This window comes from Vespa mandarinia, chromosome 22, assembly GCF_050613455.1.
Source record: "Vespa mandarinia isolate Hongniang chromosome 22, ASM5061345v1, whole genome shotgun sequence".
Lineage (NCBI taxonomy): Eukaryota > Metazoa > Arthropoda > Insecta > Hymenoptera > Vespidae > Vespa > Vespa mandarinia.
Genome location: NC_140831.1, coordinates 310599 through 334322, shown reverse-complemented (window position 1 = coordinate 334322; position 23724 = coordinate 310599). Strand labels below are relative to the sequence as shown.

Here is a 23724-nt window from a genome sequence, read left to right as displayed (position 1 = left end):
TACGTAAACATATATATATATATATATATATATATATATATATATATATATATCTATCTGTAGCTGCGATAAGTATCGGACTTCCTTCGAGAGTGGTAATCTATAACGTAAACAATTTTTCGATTCGTAAGCGGATAGAATATACTTATTACCTAACGATATTATAATTAACACTGAGTTTGTTAGTATTTCACTAAATATCATATAACTTTGACATTAATCACAGATGAAATAATATCATACGCTAAGAAAAGGCGATAAGCAATTGTGAGATAAAGAAAAGGGAGAAAAGAAGAAGAAAATGTACTTATATTTGTGCATGTGTGTATACGCAAGTAAACGGGAAAGAGAAGAAGAGAGATCGTCGCGTCACCAACGTAGCTCGATTTCCGTCACGCTCTTACGATTACGCGGCAATGCGAGAACGCGTTTCGTAACGTAAACACGTAGCCACGCAAAAGTTGTACGCAAAACGCCGACATTGCAGAAGGAAGCCCGTTATTTCGTAGAATTCGAGAAGCAAAGGATAGACGGACTTGCCAAAGGTGGCGGTGGTAGTACTGTTATTGGCGGTAGCGGTTTAGATCCTTCCTTCCTTTCTTTCTTCTCCTTTTTCTTTTTCTTCTTTTTTTCCTTGCCAAAGCGGAAGGAGAAGCCGTTCCAAAATTTACAGACCCATCGAACTTTCTCACGTAACGTCTCTTTCTCGAGAAACGTCTACCAAGTTTTCGGCGTCCTATCGAACATATAAAACTCCGTCAACGATCTCATCGTAAGCCAAGGTACCATTCTTTTACCGTCAATACACGTATATGAGAGAGATATTATATATTAGATATGTATTACAGACAGTACACGTATAAACATGTACACGTAAATCGTATATTTTATGTAACATACACGTTCGACACCAGACACTAGACTTTAGTTCCAATCGCTTATCTAGTTTCTCTATGAAGGACGTAAACATTCCATTACTGGCTTATCGTATTTTTCGTCGAGATAATAAATTCTCAATATGCTTGCTTGAATCAAATGACCAGGTAATTGTACGTTTTATTGTATTTTCGTTTTACTTCGCACCCGTAAAAAATATGACCTCCGGAATGTGGACATATGAAATATATGTACTGAACTAAGTATCCGGAATAATTAGATCGTTTGTCGTTCCGCGAGCGATCAAACAAATGTTTTCTAAATGATTATCATGAACGAGTACCCCGAACGAATAATTATCATCCAGACAATCGTTCGGATAAAATATGCTCGTTCTTTTATTATTACGACATGTGTGTGGGTGTGTGTGTACAGTCACGACAAAAAAATATTTCAATTGTTATTTGGTATCGTTGATTGATCGAATATATTATAAGCATTATCTTTTACATTCCATTTTCATTTGGTTTGAGTTTGGCAATTTCGTATAGAATCAATAAAATCTTTTCTATCGTAATCTTTGTAAATACATTTGTAATAACACACGTACGTTTCGAAGACAGTATTATATTATCGTCAAATATTTGGAAATTATTCTTTCAGCTATCGATAAAGTTTCATTTCTTTCGAACAAACAACACGCTACATAAGCCGATGTACAAACGTAAATATTATATATGAAGTTTGATCACATCATAAAAACGAATGAAAGTTTAAAATGAAATAATTTAATCAACATTTAAAAACAACTTCGCGATTTCATTAATGCCGCCGCATTAGTCTGCATTGTAGCTTCCCACGAAATAGCCTATGCTTTCTGACATAGTAATGTAGGAAGTATCACAGCATAATGTCATAATAAATGTCATATCTAAGCAAAGGCACTACGTAAAAACGATCGCCGCTTTGAAATTATCTATCGTAAGAATATGTTTGAATGCATTAGTCACATCGAAAGATCATGGAGGCGTCACTTACATGCCCCTTTTACAAACTCTTTTTACAAACACTTTTTTTCTTTTATTGTAATTTTACACATTTATTGGCATTCAAAATATTCCCGATATTTGGTAATAAAACATCATTGGAATGAGCTCGCCTTTTAATATACTACAATTTATGAACGTATATTTATAACTTTGACAACGCGAAAGAAAAGTAATATTCGAAATATGAATGAGTATAATAAAATTTTTACTACAGATGTTTGCTTCAAAACTTCGGTTCATCTCTGTAAATGAAACGAGAATCATATTATGCTTATCGTCGTGCTATTTCTCGCTATCGTTAAAGGAATCTGCAAGTTCAGCGACACGATAGTAGGAGCTACGTGTAACTATATATCATGATTACACATTAATCACAACAAATGCGATATCTATTTCGTGTGATGTCATACAATGACGAATTTACAACGAAAATATCACGAATTTATATTTATGAATTTAAAAATTTTACATAGTGTGCGTATGTATACTTCACGTATGTATCTTCAAATATTTAAAAGGAACTATTATAACATTCATTAAAGATATCAAGGAAGATGGCAAACACTAGAGCTCAATCGACAAATCAAGAATACCGTAGATTCAACGATGGCGAGCGTACCAGCGTAAACGATATGGATTACAAGGAATAGGGAGTGTCGGGACGAACGTAAAGATACGGAGGAAGGGCTCCAACGAAGCGTCGAACAATTTTACACAGTTAATCTTGGTACGTCGCATCGTATCTATCATATACTGAACAACACGCTCTACTTCCTATGAATATGTTCTCTGAAAGATTAAAAAGAAAGAAAAAAAAAAGAAGAAGAAGAAGAATCCGAAAAATGTTTCAAGAAGACAAATTATTAGGTATAAAACGAAATGGTTCTTCGAATAACGATAACGTCGAGTATACGTTCTTTTGAAAAGATCAAACTTGTAAATTGGAAGTTGTATTTCCTTGGCACCTAAGCATACTCATCCCGCACATTCGAAAACATATCCTATACATTTGGAACATCAGTCAACACAATGGACCAATTGTTCGCTGGATAACAAGCGTTCGCTTCGTTATGGTATACAATTGAAACGGGCAGCCACGTGTCGTAGTACGTGCTTTCCACTCTGACTGAGCTAACCGTGCAATTTGTGTGAAAGTACCGGTAACACGACGATTGAAATCGTTACCAGCGATACAAGATTCTTTTAACGATCACTCCATTTTAATTTATTTACAGTTTTCAAGCAAGACTTTCCGAAGGGAACTTTATTTTTTTAAATATAGGACTATTATTATTATACGATTACATTATCTAAACAATTAGTTTAATGTATAAGAAGGCAAATCTTAATAACATATCCTACGAATTTCGTAGAGTTCATTCTGTTTGGATGTATTTCATTGTCTATATTATTAATATGTAATATTAATGTAACATGATCCATGATGGAGATACCCTATACCCAGTTTCCCTATCCATATCTCTTCTATATCCCTTCGTTTCTATCCTATAAAAGAATGTATTATTGTTAGTGTAAGCGCGCGGTATTTCCCTTTATACGACGAAAACAGAGGGATATTCAAAAGATGTATGAAAGGGAAACTCGACAAACTGGTGGAAGTATCCACACCATGAGCTGATTAATGTATCCGATTGTACATACAATGAGCGGCATGAATCTGCATACGAGTATACAACATAAGAAAACGCTTGTACGAAAAGCAAATATCCAAAATATCGGTCGATGGAAACGGTGATTACAGAAATAATACTGAAGTCTGGTATATGTAAACTCAGTGGAAATGGCGTTGCGTGATCGGAAGGAAAAACAACATTGTTGCAAGTTCGCTATCGCGTAATTCTCATTTAATATTGTATTAATCTTAAGAGGAAATGATTCATGTGGTAAACGTATACATATATACATATATAAACGGAGAAGGCATTGAGTAGCTAATGAAACTTTCCAATTCAACGTTCACGCTGATGGTTGACGCCCTTTCTTTCTACCATCTTCAGACGGTCTCTCTTTCGTAACGCTATTGCCAATTCCCTTCCTTTACAACGACCACACACAAATTAATATACGCCTTTCCTTAAAGCGTAGGTTGTAACTTGAATCTGATCCACCTTCATTCGAACAGTCAAAAAAATCCTTGTCTTCAGCTCGACATCGAAGATAAACAAACGTTATCACACCGTGTTATCATTTAGTTTACGCCATACCGATAACGTCTTAATTTCTATATTCGATGTATTATTATCAAGAAAGACGATTATAAATAGATAAAAAGAATGTTTATTGTAAATATAAAAGAAGAATAGAGAAAGATATATATACATACATATATATATATATATATATAGAGAGAGAGAGAGAGAGAGAGAGAAAGAGAGTAGCACGGTTAGACGAAGTAATTAAATTAGATGATCTTTTATTTTATATGATGTAGATAATTAATTTTGTTGCTATTCTCAGTATCGATTAGGAAAAACGTTTACAATTTCACGTTGAATCTATGATTTTTCAGAGACGTATCGATAAAGAAAAACTTGTAATTTTCATTAAAGGAAGAACAAAATACGAAATGTAATAAAGTTTCTATTTATGCATAAACAAAGCGAACAAGTAAGAACTCGTCCGAGCGACGGTAAATCGAGGCACCGTTTATTTTACAAACACCAACGTACTTATTACTCCCCGACGTTATCTGTAAATTATACTCAGTTAGTCGATAAGAATAGTAATAATCAGGCAGTAAGAGACGACGATCGTGTCTACTAGAAAGAAATAATATACAAAAGCGGAAGAATATCTACCTTGTAAGAGATTAAAGACAAATAAAAATGATGATAATTTCATTTTTCATGAGTATTCCAAGTTCGTTTAAAACGAAAATATTCCACTGAAGATCGACCAGTTTAGAATTAACGATTTGTTCGATCTCGAATGATCTTGAGAGTAAAAAGGTCGACTCACTGTCGCTTCGATCGAGTAGGACCGCATTGGCGTGCGAGGTGGCGCGAACTGGTGCGACCTGACCTAGCTCCACTAGGTACGTCCATGTATTATACCCTGAGGCTTGCTCACCTTCCGTCACGACTCTTCATAGCTCTTGCAGGTTCTCTTTTAGATTTGTTGACTTCCTGCGCGCACTCACACATTCGCGAACCTGTTGGTTGAGCTATTCTTTGCGATCGATAGTTCGAAGAAGAGCGAAAACGAGCGAGAGAGAGAGAGAGAGAGAGAGAAGAAAAGAGAAAGAGGGACCACCAGAAATGATAGCCCGGTTTACCGCGATAGACGCGTGGGTAGATCTCTGACGTCACGACAAAACAGTCCTCTCTCTCTCTCTCTCACTCTCTCTGTGAGATCAAGGTCAGCGAGGTGCCACTGAAAACTCGATTGAGAGACAAAAAGACATAAAAAAAATGACGACAACATCTAAGCGGTTTCGAGATTATTTCTAAATGAGAACGAGAATGAGAATTTTTCTTCTCGATAAGAGTGTATTGCTTCTAAAGAATTTATTTCAAAGAAGCAAATTTATATGTTACTGAATGACTTATCTCAAGAATTAGAATAAGACGAAGAATAAATAACGATGAAAGGATTCGACGCAAAATGCATGGAATTGATAAAAAAAAAGTGGTCTCGACCGATCGCACCTTGGTCAGATACCAAGGTCGACCAGAATAGTTCTCGACACGAAGGAGGACAGGTACCCGTTCTTCGGGGAAGTAGGTACAGAGAACGCGGCTAGGAGCAATGTCGTGCTTTTATTGGCCATTTTCCTCGATATGAATGGCAGACCTATACCGTGGTGAACGTTTACATTCGTGGGTGAAAGGAACGATACTAGATCCGTGCTTGTTCGAGCGTAAAATCCACGATACCTAAACATTATTTTCTTTGCGATGAAAAAACAACGAGTAGACTTTGAAATGCAATGACGAACGACGACGACAATTCGATATTAAATCATTTGATATTTGTATTTCGCATTTCGTATTTCGTATTTCCACTTCAACCGTTCGTGACCTATATTTCTTTCCGATCTGAAAATAAATCAACGCACTCGATTTATATCGGAGCATTGACTAATATACAAAATGATAGTCGGTAAACATATTATTACAAAGAAGATTTTATTATGATATTGCACTTTAATGAAATCATAATACGTTGTAAAAGGATAGAAAAGTTTAAGAAACTCTTGAGAAATACTTAAAATCATTCCGCTATTATTGCCGTCAAATTGAAAATATCGATCGCACCCTAAGATTATCACGAAAGATATGTCGAATCGATTTACTCTTTATGTAACGCCAAGTTTAAATGGTCGAGAAGCCAGTTGAGAATATAATGAAAACGATTGGAATGGTAAGAGATAAAGGGTGAAAATCAAAACGTGTTACGAAACGAAGGAGGAAGCGTGAAACGAGCAATGGGTAACCATAAAACGAGGTACTTGGCCCTCGCGCCCAAAACCGTGACAAAGAGAAGCACGCGACATCCGGTTCAACGCATACTTTTTCTTCTCTATACGCTTGAGGCACCGTTGTTTCTAGTCTACGTTACTATTTAAAAATAAAACAAATAGATTCACGAATCTCTGTCTGTCTGCCTGTCTCTCTTTCTCTCTCTCTCTCTCTCTCTCTCTCTCTCTCTCTCTTCGTTATTGAAAACGAGGTAATAGGTTAATTACTACCGTCTATTTAGTTTATTAAGTAAGTCAGGGAAATAAATAAAATCAAAACTTGTGATAACAAAATCAAGAGTGACCTAATATTAATCGAATACAAGTCTAAATCGTTATAAAATGTTACAAATTACAATGCTGTTTTCGACAAAGTACATACTTTACCTAGATATGAAAAATACTCCTGAAATATAACTAGATCGATAGATAAATTTAACTAATCGATTTGTTCCATTCAACATAATTTTTATCATTGTTATTAAATGAGACCAGGATTAGTTCCTTTTGAAGGAAAGTTCTCTCGTGTTCTATCATTAAACTTTGAATATCAAAATAATGAAAAGAAAATAAAAGGATAAAAACTATAACTTTTCGATGAGCCTAACGACTGAATCGATTCATGATCGAGTGAAATAAGCAACGGATCGGTGTCCTTTTCAAAAAGGAGGATTACTTGAAAAGATCGTCAAAGGAATTTGTGAAGGCACGAAGAGAGCCGATACCTGTCGGCAGCGGAGGGCGCGTTCACACCAGAATCGATAACCATGAGAGAAAGAGAGAGAGAGAGAGAGAGAGAGAGAGAGAGAGAGAGAGAACGACACCTCGCAAGTGGGTGGTGATGAAGCGACGAGGGTGGTGCTGCCGGCTAGGCGAATTCTCAAAAGTGACAGAGATATGATGAATTGTACAAAGAAGAAGATTCATTCACTAAGACGTTTTTTCTCTAATAACGTTAAAGAAATAAAACTATTAAATTACGATTGAGTAGCATTAACTCACCTGTGTAAGGACTCACTCGCGCGCTGAAACCTCGTGGTGTTGTCGTAGTAGATCCGATCTCGACGCACTCGAAGGAGAAAGAGTGGAATGAAAACAGGTAAAACGAAGTGGAACGTGAAGAAAAGAAGGAGTTTGAATGAAAAAGAAAAATGGAAAAATGGGAAAAAAAGAAGAGATAGGAAGAGGTTCGATCGAATAGATAGATTGATCCAAAATCGAAGAAGAGAGAACGAAAAAGGAGAGAGAGAAAGGGGAAGACTACAGGACACGCGCGAGGTTCTATCGAAGCGGCATTTTCACTGATGAACGTGAGAGAGAGAAAGGTGGGGAGAGAGAGAAACAGAAAGAGAAAAGAGAAAGAAAAAGAGAGAGAAAGAGAGAGAGAGAGAGAGAGAGAGAGAGCGGAGAGGGCACGACAACGCCGCGCAAAGTCCTCCTCCTCCTCCTCCTCCAGCTCCTCTTTCGCGGTCTCTCTCGTCAAAGAGAGTAGTAGACTAGCGCTTCGTTCTTGTAGGGATGCCGAGTCAACTCACGAAGGCAACTCTCGCGCTCTCTCGGTCGCTATCGGTCTCAAAAGCACGGGCCGAGTGCGACGATCCAAGGCTCCGTAAGCGCAAGCGCACCGCGTATCGTGCCGCGCACGCGTCGCCGTTCCTACTGTCGGTTCTTATCAGCCGCGCCGACGACGACGCTGCCGCCGACGCCGACGCCGCTAAACTCTCTCTCTCTCTTTCTCTCTGTCTGCGACTCGGACCGAGACCGCGCCACGCGGAGGGAGCTAAACGCATCGGCGGTCAATGCGTCTGCGCGAATTCTCTCTCTTTCTCTCTCATTCTTACTCTTTTTCATCTTTATTTTATCCTTTCACCTCGTATTTAATACAATTAACTAGTTTCTTACTAACGTTAAAATCTCTATATAATAATATATAATTATAAAATAAAATTATATTTTCATATAACTATCACTTGTTACATTTAACCATTAAGCCATGCAATATATTTATCTTTCTCTTCTACTCTTCCCCCCTTCCCTTTATTCTTTCTCCTTTCAATATATCAAACGAGACCTTGCAAGATCTTCGAATGCCGCGGACCGCTTCTCGCTCACGACTGGTTCATGATCTTCTCGTTGACCCATTAACTCCTAAACTGCCCCGAGACATTGCACCTTCTTCACCAACTACCCTCATTTATACACATATCTATCTACATACGATCCAACAAAGTAAAAAATTTATTACCGGTCTACGATGAGAGTTTAGTGCATATACATACACATATACGCGAAGTATCGTCGGATCGATTGTTCTACCATTTACAACGACGAACGTGATTGTTAACGACCATTACGTAATCTCTCGTCATCCTGACACTTTTTGGATTTTATAGCGTGTGAACGATCTCGTGTGCCTATCGATTATAGATATTAGTTTTTAATCAAGTTTTTATTTAATAAAAAATTACAAATTTTTCGTTCCTCTACATACGTACAGAACCTGAAGCTCTTCTCGATGTATATCCATTACTGTAAAAAGATACAAAGACAAATTTATCATCGGTACATTTAAATCGAATGCAGATTCGTCGTAGCTCTTACCGATCGTTTGAATTCTATTTAAATCGGATCGGGAATGGGAATTTTTTGTGTTCGACCGTTCAGCATATCGTCGAGAAGAATGCTAATCTCCTAAATGAAATTGATTTGAAATTATTGAAAATAATTGCTTGTACAAAATCATTAAAGAACTTTCCCAAGGAGGTTCCGAAGGAGTTCCATTATAGGATCTAACAAGTTAACTTGATTTAAATGCATATATCTATCCTACAATAAATTCTAAATGTACCTCTTCTCTTTGAACTTTCAGTTTATCGATAATGGGCTCGTTGAAGTTCGGATCGTTACTTGGGTCTTCTAAAGTAGATTCGTCGTTTCTTGTTATTTGCGGTACACGAACCACGAACGTCTGCTTAATGGTGTCTAAAATCATGGATGGTTTCGAATAAGGTAATTGCAAGTCGATCGACGTGAAGGAATCTGCACCGGGCGATATAATCAGAGGTTTGTCGTAACTCGTGAATTTCCCTTCTCTACATTTTACGAAGAGGAAAAGTAAATTTTTTTACAATGAAACAGATGAAAAAATTCAAAATTCGTTAATATGATGAAATTGACTTACGCGAGAACAGCTCCAAATCCGACATGAGACAACAAATCTTTCGTCTTTCGTAAGAGAATTTTTTCCTTGCAAGAATAATAATGAAGTCCAGCTCCTAAACTATGCGCGATCGCTCGTAACGTTTTTCCTATTACTTCCTTCTTGTCTAAATCGAAGTCCTTCGTTTCGAAACGATAAATTATAATACAGGAAAAAAACAATTCATATCGTAGATTACCTGAAATTCATCGTATTTTCCTCCAATTATAAACGTTTTAAGGGGTAAGTGATCGGTCATATTCTCCACGCTCTTTCTTTCCCTCGTTCTGTACTCGATCATCTCGTTAATGAGTTTCGAATTGTGACTCATCTTTAATGCACTTCGTACAGCCGATAAAATGTCCTCGAAGGTGATCCATAATACTTCCGGTTTCGATAAATCCAACATCATCAAGAGCGTCGTGTGATGCGGCGAATGAGTTAAGGCCGATCCACTCATAGCGGCGGAAATTAAAGAAGAAGATACATAGCCAATTTCCCACACGTGAACTATGTTCTTCACCTAGATCGTAAGCGCGTTCTTTTCTCTTTCTTTTTTTTCTTTTTTAATTTTACGCAATCCACCCGAAACAATTTCTCAATAAGAATAATACGTACCAAACTCTTACCAGCTTTTCGGCCAAAAGAATACTCCATTGCAATTGTCGGCTTCGGTTTTTCGTCCTTTTCAAGAAATCGATTTACCATCGTAGTTTTCCCCTTAACAAAATCATACGATATTATGGGAAATATTCGTTAAAGCTTTTATTCTTATACCTACAACGCTTTTACTACCAACGATGATAATAGACCTCTCATGAGTCTCCTTAGGATCCGTCTTACGATTTTTTTCTTTTTCCATTGATACACGCAACGCTGATTCCCTATCATTTTCTTCGCTAAAATAATTTTTCGCAATAGTAAACAAAAAATGATATAACATATCTATTCGCTGAAAGAACAATAATACATATATATATATATATATATATATATATATATATACATATGGCAAAAAATCAAAGTACCTAAAGAATTAATATTTTTTTAATGAATACAATATAAAGATCGAAATAATGAAATCTTTGGTTGTTCGTCTTGATTTTTTAATAATTTATTTTTTAACTTATAGAATAAACTATAAAAAATATCTAAAAAAAGAAAAAAAAAGAAAGCAGGATATAAATGGGTAATACTCACGTAACTTTTGATGCCATTTAAAATTATAACGAAATATTCGAACGAAAAGAAAACACCTTGAAAATGACAGATGCTCACGTGCTCGTTCCTCTAGCAGTCTCGGCTAACTTTGTTTTCTTCGGTGTGTCCATGACGACGAGGGAAGGCTAAGTCATGTCGCATAGTTTGCATTTACACGCATACACGTATGTATGTACAATATATTACCCGTAAAAAATCTATTTGCTATCAACGAATTATTTTTTAGTTGGAATTTAAATCGAGATCGGATCTACGATCACTAAGACTACAATCATCGTATTTTCGAGTTTTCAAGTAAATATAAAAGTAAAATTCTCGATTTATAGAATCGTATAGAGTTGTAATAAGTAAGCGCATTAAAATACATAATTAAAATAAATTGTAGTAGATTTTATACTATTCGTTTTTTATATAGCCTTCGCAATACATTATATAAGATGTTATAAGGTACATTTTATTACATGTAAATATTTCACCCTTTCTAGATAAACAATCGATTCGTACGTGCTACGGCCTAATGCAGATCATCAGTCTTGGTGAGGAAATCCATAAGGATACTTTTAAATAGTCACCAGCTTTGAATACATCGATTGATTTAAAAAAAAAAATTTCCTTCGCAGCTAAGTAATACTTTGTACATAAGATTCAATATTTATAAATTGTTTTTTCTGCATAAAATAAAGTGCAATCAATTGCTTCATTTATTTTTTTGATTCATTAATTTTTTGTATATACACATACGAAGGAAACAATGGAATGTGACTCGCAATTGGCAATCAGCACCTATTCGAAGAAGCATTACGATTAGAATGATTGACTCCGCCGACGTATTTGTATATAAATAAAAGATACGTCTTCGCACATATTACATAGTAATTAAAAATCTTCGTAAATATTTGAAACATTTTCGAGCACGAGCGTAATAAAAATAATACGTATAGTCAACCGATCTTAACATCAATCATGATAAATGAAATTAAAAGGACGATAGAGACAATTGTGTGTATTTTCCTATTCACAATCCATGTTCAAAAAATGCTATAACCATAGAAAACTTATTGTTAGTTAATTCAGCGAATATCTTGAACAATCTCCTTAAGTAAGATCTCATTCATATTTGTTACAACGAAAATTGCATTCGCAAAAATATTATACGAATATAATGTTTTAAGGATGTAGTAAATATTATCTTTCTTTAGAATTTCATGTAATGTATGATAGTTTGAACGATTAGCAACAAGTACCGAAAAACGATCGGTTTCATTATATATTTATATGTATACAGATTTATAAATGAACATCTCAGAAGCATCATGATACAAATTTCTAAATTCGTTAATACTTTTCGTAGATACTTTTAGGAAATGTTCATTCGAAAACAACGTACTTTATCTTGTCTTGTTATTAAGTACATTGATAATATGCGTATAATTTACAATTTAGTGCCTAGCCATTGGTCCATCTACAGCATAATTAATCTTACGTATCAATTATCATAAACTAAATTATGACATTATGTCATGGTAATGAACATAATGCAGAAATAATTGAATTAAATAGAAAATAGAAGATGCTATTTTTAATTGAAATCGAACTTGAGACATTAAACTCGAGAATTATTAGCCAAAAAATACTACGAAAAAATTATACGCAAATTATCTAAATATTCTTATAATAATGTTTACTCTAAATACTTTTTTTTTCTTTTTTATATTTAATATTGCACACAAGTATTAAAAAAAAAAAAAACGTAAACAGGCAAGACACTTATGTCAGCATTTTTATATATAAAAAAAAAAAAGAAAGAAGAAAAAAAAGACCACGACTTAGAAATGATCATACCGACAATATCAACACGTTGATTGTAACTTTATATGTATATATATAAATATTATTCGATTAAAAAAATTGTACATTCGGTCCTAAATCAGGGCAATAATTTATTATTCGATGGAAAAATGAGAATGCTTATAGGCGGATATTTAACGATACTTGTTACTATTTATATCTTCCGATCTACACAATATTTTGTTTTATATTTGTCCTATGACACAATGCTTTGAACACTATGGTAGGTAGAAATGCTCTTAACAGACATAAAATATGTATAATCAAATCTACCATTAAAACTACTTCTTTAATACGAGAATATAAACAGCGAATGTCGTGAACATCATTTTTAAAAACTATGATTATTTGTATTGTTTTTATTTAGTCATGTCTTTAAGACAGATTCATTATATTTCATTCTTTCATAAAATTGCTGCTTATTATTGTTATGAGCATAAATTAAAGAGAACAATAATTCGTCTTCTACAACCCTTGAAAAATACACTGAACGTAGTTCTTTTTAGTATAGGATAGTTAAGTGCAAAAGTGAAAAAGTTCAGTGCAAGCAATATTTCATTATTACCTCCATATAATTGATGTTTTTCAGACAAATTAATTCTGTAATTTATATGGAGGTAGACAATAGTAGAGATTAGTCACCTTTTTCTATAGTATTTCAATGCTTCTATTATGCAATATATTACACGCTCTGCATGTTATCTAGTCCATATGTCACTCATCCAATCATCATTTAATTCTTCGCTTGGTAAAACTTTCAATTTTCTTAATGCTTCGAGATAAAACGTCAGTTCTAAAGTAACCACCCCATGTTGTGGACCACCATTATTCACTATATTCATTTTTACTAATTGCTCCCTAAGTTTTTCTTTAAATGAAGTATTTACCGTACGATAAAGTGATTCGACTTCAGTCGATGGTAAAATCCCAGAGACAGCCTCATGAAGCTTTATGAGATAACTGTAAATAAGAAATGATTACATATTTAACGAATTGTACTGACGCATGCAACCTCCTATTGGCCGTTATTGAATTTACCTAGAAATATTTCTAAATGATTTCGATGGTACAGGCGGCCTTGCATTCCATTTTGATATTTGACCTCCTAATAAATTGTCAACAATAGTTAAAATTTTTCCTTCAATCTCTCTTATATGAGCCCTTATATCCCTTTCTACGCTATCTAATAATGCCACTCCACCACTTACGCTTGGCATACCTACAATTCCACGACTAGGATTTTGTTCAGCAAGTTCTAGATATCAAGGATTAAATATAATTAAAGTAAATTAAATATTATTAGAATTATAGATTGTTACGATATTATTTATCGTTGCACCTTGAAAATGTTTTTTAATATATGGCATGAACCACAAAATAAGTTTCAGACTACGTGCCGCTAATACAAGAATTGTACTTGTTATAGTCTTTAAGCCTGCAACTTGCATCGCCCCAGCACCCAAAACAAGTTGACAACACCGAGAATTATAATGCCGTAATAATTCTGCCAATTGACGTCCAATAGTTCCTGACAATGCTACTAACTCACTGCTGGTTCTATAAATATATGAGTGATATTATGAATTGTACATTTATTATAATAATTATTTGTTAATAAATATCGTGGATTTACCTGCAATATTCGTGTATCATTTGTATAAGCATTAAAGCAGTAGGAACAACTGCAAATCTTTCTTCTCCTACCATAATAAACGATTCTGTACTAACATTTTTTACCTCATCGTCGCGTTTCAATGGGCCACGAGGAAATTGATTTTCTTGATAAATGTACGTTACCAACGATTGAAATTCTGATGGAACATCAGCTTGTTTCCATCTTTCAGATTCTAATAAGAGAGTAAGTCTTGTTTTACGTTCTGTATGAAATTTTTGTACAAACTTGCTCGCTTGTGCCTTCAAAAAAATATTACCAACCAGTTTTATATTTTGTAATTATAGAAAGAAAACGATCTATTTAAAAATCATCTACCTTGAATGCAGATCGCAATGCAGTACACTGTTTACCACAAAGTTTTTCACATTCTTCTGTAAATTCTTCTACAATATTTGCTAATTGACAAACTTGAGTTGTCGTCGCTCTATCACTTAACCAAGATGTTTTTTCAATTGGACTATGATTTTCCTTATCTTCAATCTTATTTAATGAACTTTCAGATATATTATCTTTCTCATTTTGCAACTTATCTTTTTCATTTGTACCTGCGGAAAGCAGATTTCCCAGACGCTCATGGCAGTAATCACAGACAGATATAAGCATATCAGTGAGTTTGGTAGTTACACGAACATGTTCATCTTGCGTCAACAAACGATCAGGCATAGATTCATCATATGAACCATCGACCGTATGTCCAGCAGATAAGTTTGCAGTGTCACGCATTACATCATGAACAGCCTATAAAAATGAAATACGCGCGCGCGCGCGCACACACACACACACGTATATCTTAATATAATATAATATATAATAATAATTCTTACATTTTTAAAATATCTTACCTTGACGCGCACTAGCAGTTTTGTAAGAGAATATATTGTATTGTGAAGCAAGGTCAACCTTTCTGCATGGGAAAGACTGCCCACTTCAAGGGCTGCTGCTTGTTGATCACTACAGCAATCACTTGCTGCAAGAGCTTCTATAACTCTTTGCTTTGTTATAGCTCTAACAGTAGTCACAGCCTCCTCTTTGTAAGTATCCACAAAGTGAAAGTGTTTTTGACGTAGTAGTCCAGAAATGATGGAAACAAGTTTATCCTGTTCGTTGAGGATGTACAAATGATCTCACTGGGAAGATGGACGATAGATTGTTTGCTACTCACTAAAGCTAAAATACTTTTTGAAAAGTATTATGTACTTACTCCATCCAACACAATATCTTCTTCACCTAATGGTCTATTCAAATCTGCGGTAGCATATTTTTGAAATTCCGTAGTAAGCATTTTATCGACAAGTTTTTCCATTTCCGTTAATTGAGAACTCAAATGCCTGAACAGAAACTCAATTAAAATAATATTTAAACTTAATATAAATCGAATAAATATAAAATGTTCACCGAAAGCTATGCACTCCATTTAATTCTTGTAATAGAATCTCTTGTGTCGTAGATATAAGATCTAATGCTGCAACATAGTCTGGCGTAGAAAGTAATAATTGTATCATTGGTTGACTTTGATGTACAGTTGCCATCAGTTTCAATTTTTCATGTACTAAAAATCGATTCGTCCGAGCTCTTTCCAATCTAATGGAAAAAAAAAAAAAAGAAAGAAAGAAAAAAAAAAATAGACAATTAAAAATCGCAATACTGGGATAAAATGGAGAAATATGTTTACTTACTGTAAAACTTTTAAAGAATCTTTGACTAGATATTTGTCAACCTGGTGGATATTTTCTCTTAGCGCTTTTAAAACGGTAATAGTTTGAGATAACTGCTCCATTAAAGCATCATGAGAGGTCATTGCATTGAAGAATGCTTGAGATTTAGAGGCTACCTGCTCTGCTATTCTAACTTCTACAATATCTAAATAGTGACTCAACTGAAATAACATATTATTTCATATATTATTAAATCCTTGCCACCTATGTATATGCATGTCATTAGAATTTATCAGTTCACCTTCTTTTCCATCTGTTCAACATGCGTCACTACGTTGTATTCCTTATCTAATAGGCCATCTTTTGTAAACGGAAATACAGCTTCAAAGTTTTCTCTTTGCGAAAGATCTAAATTTGGTGTTAAAAATATTTTTGGAATATTTAACAAATCAAATTGACTTCGATCTGAAAATATTTAATATTCAAGATAAACTCCACCGTACGACGAATGACAAAATATACAATAATATATTGTTATATATTATTGAAAGTATTTTAAATTATTTACCTAGCGATTTAACTTTTTTTAAATTTGGAAAATTCTGTAGTAATTCATTTGGAGTAGTTGGTCTGGTTGCACTAGAACTCATCATCCGTGAATGTTTACGGTGTCTCTACAAATAGAGATTAAAGAAAAAATTAAATCTGGGATATGGTTGTGTCAGTTAATAAAAGAAAGTTTAAATGAAAATATTATTGCTTACGCGTGCAATTTTTTTCAGGTATACTTCAAAGTGATGCATAGTAACCTCAGGAAGATAAGGACTTCTTGGAACGTCCATTTTTTCTACAAACCCATCGCCCCATGTACGAGTAAAGAAATTACTTTGTTTTCCTTTAAATGGATCATTCAACACTGCAGGTAGATTTTGTATAGCCGAATAAACAGTCCAAGTTGAGCCAGGCTCTAGCAACTGACCATTGTTTTTACGTTGGTGTTGCATCGTTGCATGCTTTGTTGCATGGGCTACATAATCTTTATCCGAAACACCTTCCACTGGAAGACTAGTACATACTCCATTATAACCATACAAGCACACATATGATCCACCTTCTCTTGAACAATGTCGATCTCTCAAGTGTCTAAAATATATGAATGGGAATTATTGCAAATACAAAGCAAAGAGAAATGAATTGATATGAAAAAAAGAATTAATTATTATTATAATAACATAATCTACTATCTATTAAATATGCTAAAAATATATATTATAAACATGAATAGACAGTATTTAATTATATGTGAAATAATATAATGAATATATTGTAATAACATATAACTTCAAGAGGACATTGGACAAGTGGACCCACCTAATAAAATCTTGAATGTGTTTAAACGTGAGGTTAGTACAATATTCACATACTAAAATCGTAGACACCGATTCGGATGTCACTACGATTTTCGCCATTTTACATCTATCGTCTTAACTAATCTGTTTAACATCGCCGTGATTAATTTCTTGCTTTATGTCATCGAACGCTCTTCACCAACATTATACGTATGTACAACTATTTAACGTATGCAGTACACGTCCTCAGTTACATACATTTCACGCGAATACGTTTCAAGTTGTCCAACTGAAAAACACGATTATCGTGATACTACCACTACTGGCTCTCTCTCTCTCTCTCTCTCTCTCTCTCTCGAATGAAAAAGGCAAACATGCCGATAATGTTTATCAGAGCAAGACAAGCAATGTAGATACGTACGCACGCACACACACACACACACACATTATATATATATAATGTGTGGTGTGTGAGTTGCAATAACAAAACTTACTAAACGTTGGGGTCTCTGGCATTTACACGTCATGCTCTATATTATCGACAATCCACCAGAAATAATAGCAATAATCGTAGAGCTTATGAGTGTTTCTCGATTACAATTCGATTAATTCGATTAAATTCGATTAAATTCGATTAAATTCAATTAAACTCGATCGTTTGATTTTTTCAAAAATAATTAATACGGAAGAATAATAATGCGCAGTATCGGTATACGTATCCGTGCATCTACCGTGAACGTTCCGTAATATACGGTTTCCATGGCAGAACGCTGTCCACTTTGAGGTTATGAATGATTTGACAACTACATCGACACTGTGTACTTGACGAAATATAAATCAAAGAATATGGATAGCGAACAAGAGAATACACTAAAATTGGAAGGTCATGCAGATAGAAAATACATTAGCTTTCAAGGTCTTAAAAAAGCTTCCAAATGTCCAAGCAATCGTATTGAATGTTTAGATACAAATCAGTCCGATTCACAACAATTCAATAATCGAGATATTACAAGAAAGAAAGGTACTGTACGGATACACCGTATAAAAATTTGAAGGAACTTTGTACTAACTTGTAAAAAATGTTTACATTTTTGTATCAAACATAATAAATTATGTATTTCTTACGTATAATAAGAGTAAAATCCTTTATCATAATAAGAACATTTTTTACATCGTATTTCTAGGTGTGTCTTTGATGCAATTTGTACAGACAGAATTAACAAGAGGATATCAATTAGAATATGATGAAGAAAGATTTTCTGCAAGAAGAGAGAAGATTTATTCGTTTATGAAAATTCCTAGAGAAGTTGAAAAATTCATGATTTATGGCTTTCTCCAGGTATAGAGTGATGTTTCGCAAATTGTTTAATATGAATAAGTACAAATAATATTATCTCTTTTACAGTGTGCAGATTCATTTTTATTTGTCTATACATTTTTACCATTAAGATTTATTATGGCATTATGGGCTGTAGCTACAAGACCCCTTTGGCATTGCTTAGGGTAGATATTTTTTTTTATTTATAAATAATTCTATATACATGCATTGTTCTATATAAAACGAATAATAATAAATGTTTTTATCCTGATCAATTTGCAGAAGTAAGAAACTTCGTGCCAAAAGAAAAGAAAGGATTTTAAGGCCGGCTGAAGTATGTGATTTATTAAAGGGAGTGGTAGTACTAGGTTGTTGGGCAGCCACATGGAAAGTGGACACATCAATGATGTACCACGTAGTTAAAAGTCAGTCGGTGATAAAATTATATATTTTTTATAATATGTTAGAAGTAGGAGATCGACTTTTTAGCGCATTTGGTCAGGATACAATAGACGCATTACTTTGGACTGCCACAGAACCACGTTCTCGAACACGATCAACTCGTTCTCAACACTTGGGAACATTGCCACATCTCCTATTTGCTCTTGCTTATGTGTGTATCCTTATAGTACTCGTTCAAAACAAATAATAAGATATTTCTTGTATTTTCTACGATATAAAAAGCTTATGAGACTCCTTGACTAAATTTTTTTATAACGCATACAGTGCTGCATAGTATACTGGTGCTATTTCAAGCGACTACCTTAAATGTAGCTATAAACAGCAGCAACAAAGCTCTTCTTACAATAATGATGTCTAACAACGTAAGTTTTACCCCCTGTAAATATTGCTTTCCCTTAAAAATAATTTATATAAATAAGATTTTATGATATTCCTTTTCAGTTTGTTGAATTAAAAGGTTCTGTTTTCAAGAAATTTGACAAGAATAATTTGTTTCAATTATCTTGTGCCGATGTCAGAGAACGTTTTCACTTAACGATGTTACTGTTAGCAGTTACATTGCAAACAATGAAGGAGTATGCATGGCGAGCTGATAGGCTAATTGTGCTGCTACCTGATTGCGTAATGTTACTATTAGCAGAAGTTCTTGTTGACTGGGTTTGTATATTAAATATTATTATGATATATGAAATACATATGTATTTTTTATTTATTTATTTATTTATCTACAACTAATATAAATAATACCATGTTTGTGTGTAAAGGTAAAGCATGCATTCATCACTCGTTTTAACGAGCTAAGCTCAACTGTCTATAGGGATTACACAGTTAGTTTGGCTTATGATATGGCTCAAACGAGACAAAAAACAGCATTTTCTGATCCATCGGATTTGATAGCTCGGAGAATGGGTTTTATACCATTACCCCTTAGTGTTGCTATGGGCAGGGTATTATGTACAACTTTAACACCATCTGCAAGACCAGCAAATTTCATTTTGTTAATATTAGCATATCTCATACTCGTTGCTTTACGTATATTAAACAGTCTAATTATTTTGGGTAGAGCATGCGATTTAATATCTTCGCATGCACATTCAAATAGAAATGAGACAGGTGAAGAAACATTGATCCAGAATTTAAATAAATCAAGTGCAGATGCAAAAGATCCGAACCTGGCAACAGCTATATTTTCAAATAGCGCTGTCAGTTTGAATAATGTATGTCTTAACGATGCTCTACTTAAATCAGATGATACTACCGACGACCTGGATAGATCTGAGGATAACTCGGCTGAAGTTGCCCCACCAGTTAAAAACATTTTAAGAAGTGGAAGTGAACCTCTACTTCCTCAATGACACCTTTTCTTAGTATAATTGTAGCTCAAAACTTTTTTGTTCATAAATAATACTAGCCATGTATACATATATGTAGACATACTTATGTGTGTGTGTACATGTTATTCTCAGGTTTTTTATTATATGAATTAAATATAAGTATTTAAGAAAATAGAAAAAGAAATAAAATTTCAAGGTACTTTAATACACATTATTTCATTGTAGATCCAAATAAGTATCCTAATTCGTCCATTATATTTGTAAGAAATTATTTTATTGTTACAAATATAACAAAGTAATGGAGGATATTGTACCCCCCCCCCCTTTCCTCTTTATTTTTTATACCTGCTTAAGACGTCGTGAACTAATCGTGAACTGATGGAGGATGATCGATGAACAAATCCATACACGAACATTTTATATTTGTTTAAACAATGCAAAAAAAACGATGAGAGGTAATAATTAAACGATATAACATTCTGTAAAACGTCGCACAGCTCTTGAGACGCATTGGACTTGGAATAATTTTCTTTCAGAGTACGTCGATCTTTTAATGCCAACAAGAAGAATCACCATTGGAAGGAACAATGCGACTTACCCACTTTCCAGTTTCCTCCCTTCGTACTCCGAGGATTAAATGTCTGAAATTCACTCTTTTCATACCGTCGCTACATTTAATCGTTTAAATTCGGGAGAGAATCATTAATAAATAATGATTATTTTTACTAACAATAGTTTTTATCAATATTACAATGATCGTAAGACACGATCGATATAAAATAAATTCTTTTTAATTTAATCTTTCGAGAAAATAAATCGCGAACTCAGGATAGTATAATTAATAAATAAAATTATTTTATTTAAATCCTAACACGTCCAGTTAACAACTTGACACTTGAATATTCACTAACCACATGACACCCCGGGAATTAAAGTAGAGTTTTTAAAATAATGTTCCACTTAATTTCTGAGTCTTCAGATGCAATAACCTCTACGTGATAAGATTCTCGCAGTATAGAAACATATAATAGAATTCCAATATTACCGAGAGAATGGCTTCATGTCTTTCACTGATCTTTCGTCGATTCTTAAGACATAGCGATTGACTCAGCTCAGGTCGTATAGCGTTGCGACGATATTACTGATGTCATGATGATATTTCTTTCCCGTGCCTTCGGTATACATGATGGAGGAAAATAGAGAGGGTATCGCCTGTGCAGGTCCCTTCTACCACCGATACCGTGATATAATGACAAAATTTAGGTCTTAGGAATAAAATAAATATAACACATATTTATATATTCCTAATAAAGACTTGATCTTGTCGGCTGCGTTACGGAAGGTTAGATTAAGGATTACGTCACTTAGAATTAACATTCTCAAGCAATAGATTTATGAGAACATGGTAGTTCTAGATTTAAAATTACTCGGAATAGATTTAAGAACTAAACGTAATTAATTTATTAATGAAAGAAAAGACTAACGAATGACCAATTAGGAATGATCGAAAAATTATACTCATCAATAACCTTAAAGGAGCGTTGTGCCGCTGACATATTGGGACGATCGCGATGAAGTAGGTGGCGATCTCGTCGCGACTGTTACGCCTCCTCCGGCAAGATACTAGAACTAACACGTCTCGGCGCCACCTAACATAAGAAATACGTAAGAAACCAACCAAAGAAAGAAAGTAAAAGCAACGCTAAATGGTAAAGCTTTCTTTTCTGCTGTATCATCCTATCCATGACTTTAAAAAATATCTTAAATAGAAACATCCGTTTTTCATTAAATACCTTTATACCTTGCTGAAATCGTGATATTTTTCCATGATACTATAATATATTTTTTTTCCTTAACACTTTTTCGATTTATAAGAATTGATTGTTACAATAACATCTGGATTATTAATATTACCAAAGATAATCCAACGTTAGAGGTAGCACAATCGGTCTTTCTTCATAGCGGCGCATAAATTTCAATTTTGGTGGAAGAGTAGTGAGTTAGTAGCCTTTTGGAAATATCTTCAATTTAGCTACAAGAATATGTGACATTATATATGAAAATAACATGATATTGACTGGTCTTTTCAGAATCATTCCAAGATCAAATAAATATCATAGGTTGATCGCTTTTTTCAAACCAGCTTTTTTCTGTTTCAAACCTGTTTCCAATATATAGTCAGTCGACTTGAGATAATTTTTTTTGGTATTTCGAAATGTCATTTATTTACTGTATAATAATAAATTTTTATTGACCAACGTCTCCTTATATTTTGCTTATTTCATCTTGCTCAATCTCTCACTTTCGCTCACTTTCCCTCCAGCGATGAGATATCCAAATCAAAAATTTAATCAAATTTTGATTATTTCATCTTGCTCACCGCTCTAACTTTCTCTCTCTCTCTCTCTCTCTCTCTCTCTCTCTCTCTTGCTTTCTCCTTTTTTTTTTCTCCCCATACGACTCATACCAGTGAATTGACATAAATCATATCGAATGATTTTTATTTTCGTGGATGACCGTTATTACGTCGTAGCTGTCACACGTGGAAATTTAATTAATATTTACTAAGGAATACTTGTCATTCTTTTTCTTTTTTTTCTTCCGACGAGGCTTCTAGTGGTTTCTTCGGAAAACATAAACGTACATATTACATTTTCTTAATGATTAAATAAAAAAATGTAATTTTTTAGAAAACACGTACACTCTGTACTCATGTTAAGTGTTTTGTATGGTAATCATATCACTCGTTCGTACAGTCGGTCATTATCGCTTCTTGTTATCCACTTAAATTGTTTACTTTTTAGAACCTTTTAAAATACGAGCTTCTATTCCATATATCACCGAGATTATCATTACTTTAATATTATTCACCTACGAACCCTAACCCTACATTTAGTTTCTATGTCTTTTCATATACATGTAGAAAGTATTCGTAAAGTGATCAATTTGAATTATATTTGAGCGAATTTATAGCTTATTAATTAATTTTTTATAAACAATGATACATATTATATTTTCGTAAATGTCTACGGTAGACATAGTCCAAAAAAAATTAGTTGTTTGTATAATTTATAAAATTAGTAAGAAAAAACAAAACATCGACAGAAATATTAAACCAATGATACGAATATCATTGGTTCGCACAGTTCTTATTTCGAGGTGTTTACAAAGGAGTTTATAAATATATGTTAAAGTAAGAAGCGAATAAAAATAGAGTTTATAATATATTCGTCATTCGAATGAAGAATTAATTAATAA

The 23724-nt window shown here is 33.8% G+C and overlaps 4 protein-coding genes and 2 long non-coding RNA genes across 13 annotated transcripts in view; 2 read left to right on the top strand and 4 right to left on the bottom strand.

Moving 5' to 3' along the window:
* numb (NUMB endocytic adaptor protein) overlaps nt 1–7550 on the bottom strand; it is a 45943-nt gene extending 38393 nt beyond the window's left edge. Inside the window, exon 1 of one of the 3 annotated variants that reach the window (XM_035868879.2) lies at nt 7408–7550. The gene's annotated coding sequence lies outside the window, so the exon portion shown is untranslated. Of the gene's footprint in view, nt 1–536; nt 671–7407 lie in introns of those variants that run through there. The other 2 variants (XM_085663517.1, XM_085663518.1) reach the window with 2 other exon arrangements.
* Nucleotides 7551–8684: 1134 nt separating this feature from the next.
* Nucleotides 8685–11036, bottom strand: LOC118442800 (cytoplasmic dynein 2 light intermediate chain 1). 4 transcript variants are annotated; one of them, XR_004838482.2, is made up of 8 exons: nt 10386–10569; nt 10223–10324; nt 9804–10127; nt 9587–9744; nt 9254–9497; nt 9007–9096; nt 8897–8934; nt 8685–8819 (listed from the first exon to the last, which is right to left on the bottom strand). XR_004838482.2 is itself a non-coding variant. In XM_035868942.2 (8 exons), exons 1-7 carry the CDS (start codon nt 10819–10821, stop codon nt 9025–9027), a joined length of 1035 nt encoding a protein of 344 aa, XP_035724835.2. In that variant the 5' UTR covers nt 10822–11036; the 3' UTR covers nt 8797–8934; nt 9007–9024. The 4 variants fall into 4 exon arrangements, 2 of the variants coding, with proteins under 2 accessions (XP_035724835.2, XP_085519646.1); XR_004838481.2 differs by having other exon boundaries at nt 8689–8819; nt 8901–8934; XM_035868942.2 differs by adding an exon at nt 10805–11036 and having other exon boundaries at nt 8797–8934; nt 10386–10503.
* Nucleotides 10907–11446, top strand: LOC118442827 (uncharacterized). The gene is made up of 3 exons (XR_014983507.1): nt 10907–10989; nt 11052–11119; nt 11311–11446. It is a non-coding gene; the product is annotated as an uncharacterized LOC118442827 (long non-coding RNA).
* A 51-nt stretch (nt 11447–11497) lies between these two features.
* On the bottom strand, nt 11498–17718 carry scat (VPS54 subunit of GARP complex scat). 2 transcript variants are annotated; one of them, XR_014983504.1, is made up of 14 exons: nt 17375–17718; nt 16768–17146; nt 16572–16677; nt 16305–16468; nt 16025–16224; nt 15744–15929; nt 15550–15676; nt 15191–15445; nt 14664–15086; nt 14307–14587; nt 14013–14230; nt 13712–13928; nt 13316–13633; nt 11498–11608 (listed from the first exon to the last, which is right to left on the bottom strand). XR_014983504.1 is itself a non-coding variant. In XM_035868862.2 (13 exons), exons 1-13 carry the CDS (start codon nt 17470–17472, stop codon nt 13372–13374), a joined length of 2916 nt encoding a protein of 971 aa, XP_035724755.1. In that variant the 5' UTR covers nt 17473–17718; the 3' UTR covers nt 12657–13371. The 2 variants fall into 2 exon arrangements, 1 of the variants encoding a protein (XP_035724755.1); XM_035868862.2 differs by lacking the exon at nt 11498–11608 and having other exon boundaries at nt 12657–13633.
* Nucleotides 17719–17865: 147 nt separating this feature from the next.
* Nucleotides 17866–20681, top strand: LOC118442791 (protein TAPT1 homolog). The gene is made up of 7 exons (XM_035868909.2): nt 17866–18373; nt 18537–18691; nt 18758–18855; nt 18953–19287; nt 19397–19494; nt 19574–19789; nt 19897–20681. The coding sequence occupies exons 1-7, from the start codon at nt 18199–18201 to the stop codon at nt 20485–20487; spliced, it is 1668 nt and encodes a 555-aa protein (XP_035724802.1). The 5' UTR covers nt 17866–18198; the 3' UTR covers nt 20488–20681.
* On the bottom strand, nt 19964–23670 carry LOC146872288 (uncharacterized). Of its 2 annotated transcripts, none has more exons than XR_014983506.1 (3): nt 22260–23582; nt 21996–22115; nt 19964–20104 (listed from the first exon to the last, which is right to left on the bottom strand). It is a non-coding gene; the product is annotated as an uncharacterized LOC146872288 (long non-coding RNA). The 2 variants fall into 2 exon arrangements; XR_014983505.1 differs by lacking the exon at nt 19964–20104 and adding an exon at nt 21302–21693 and having other exon boundaries at nt 22260–23670.
* Nucleotides 23671–23724: the final 54 nt, after the last annotated feature.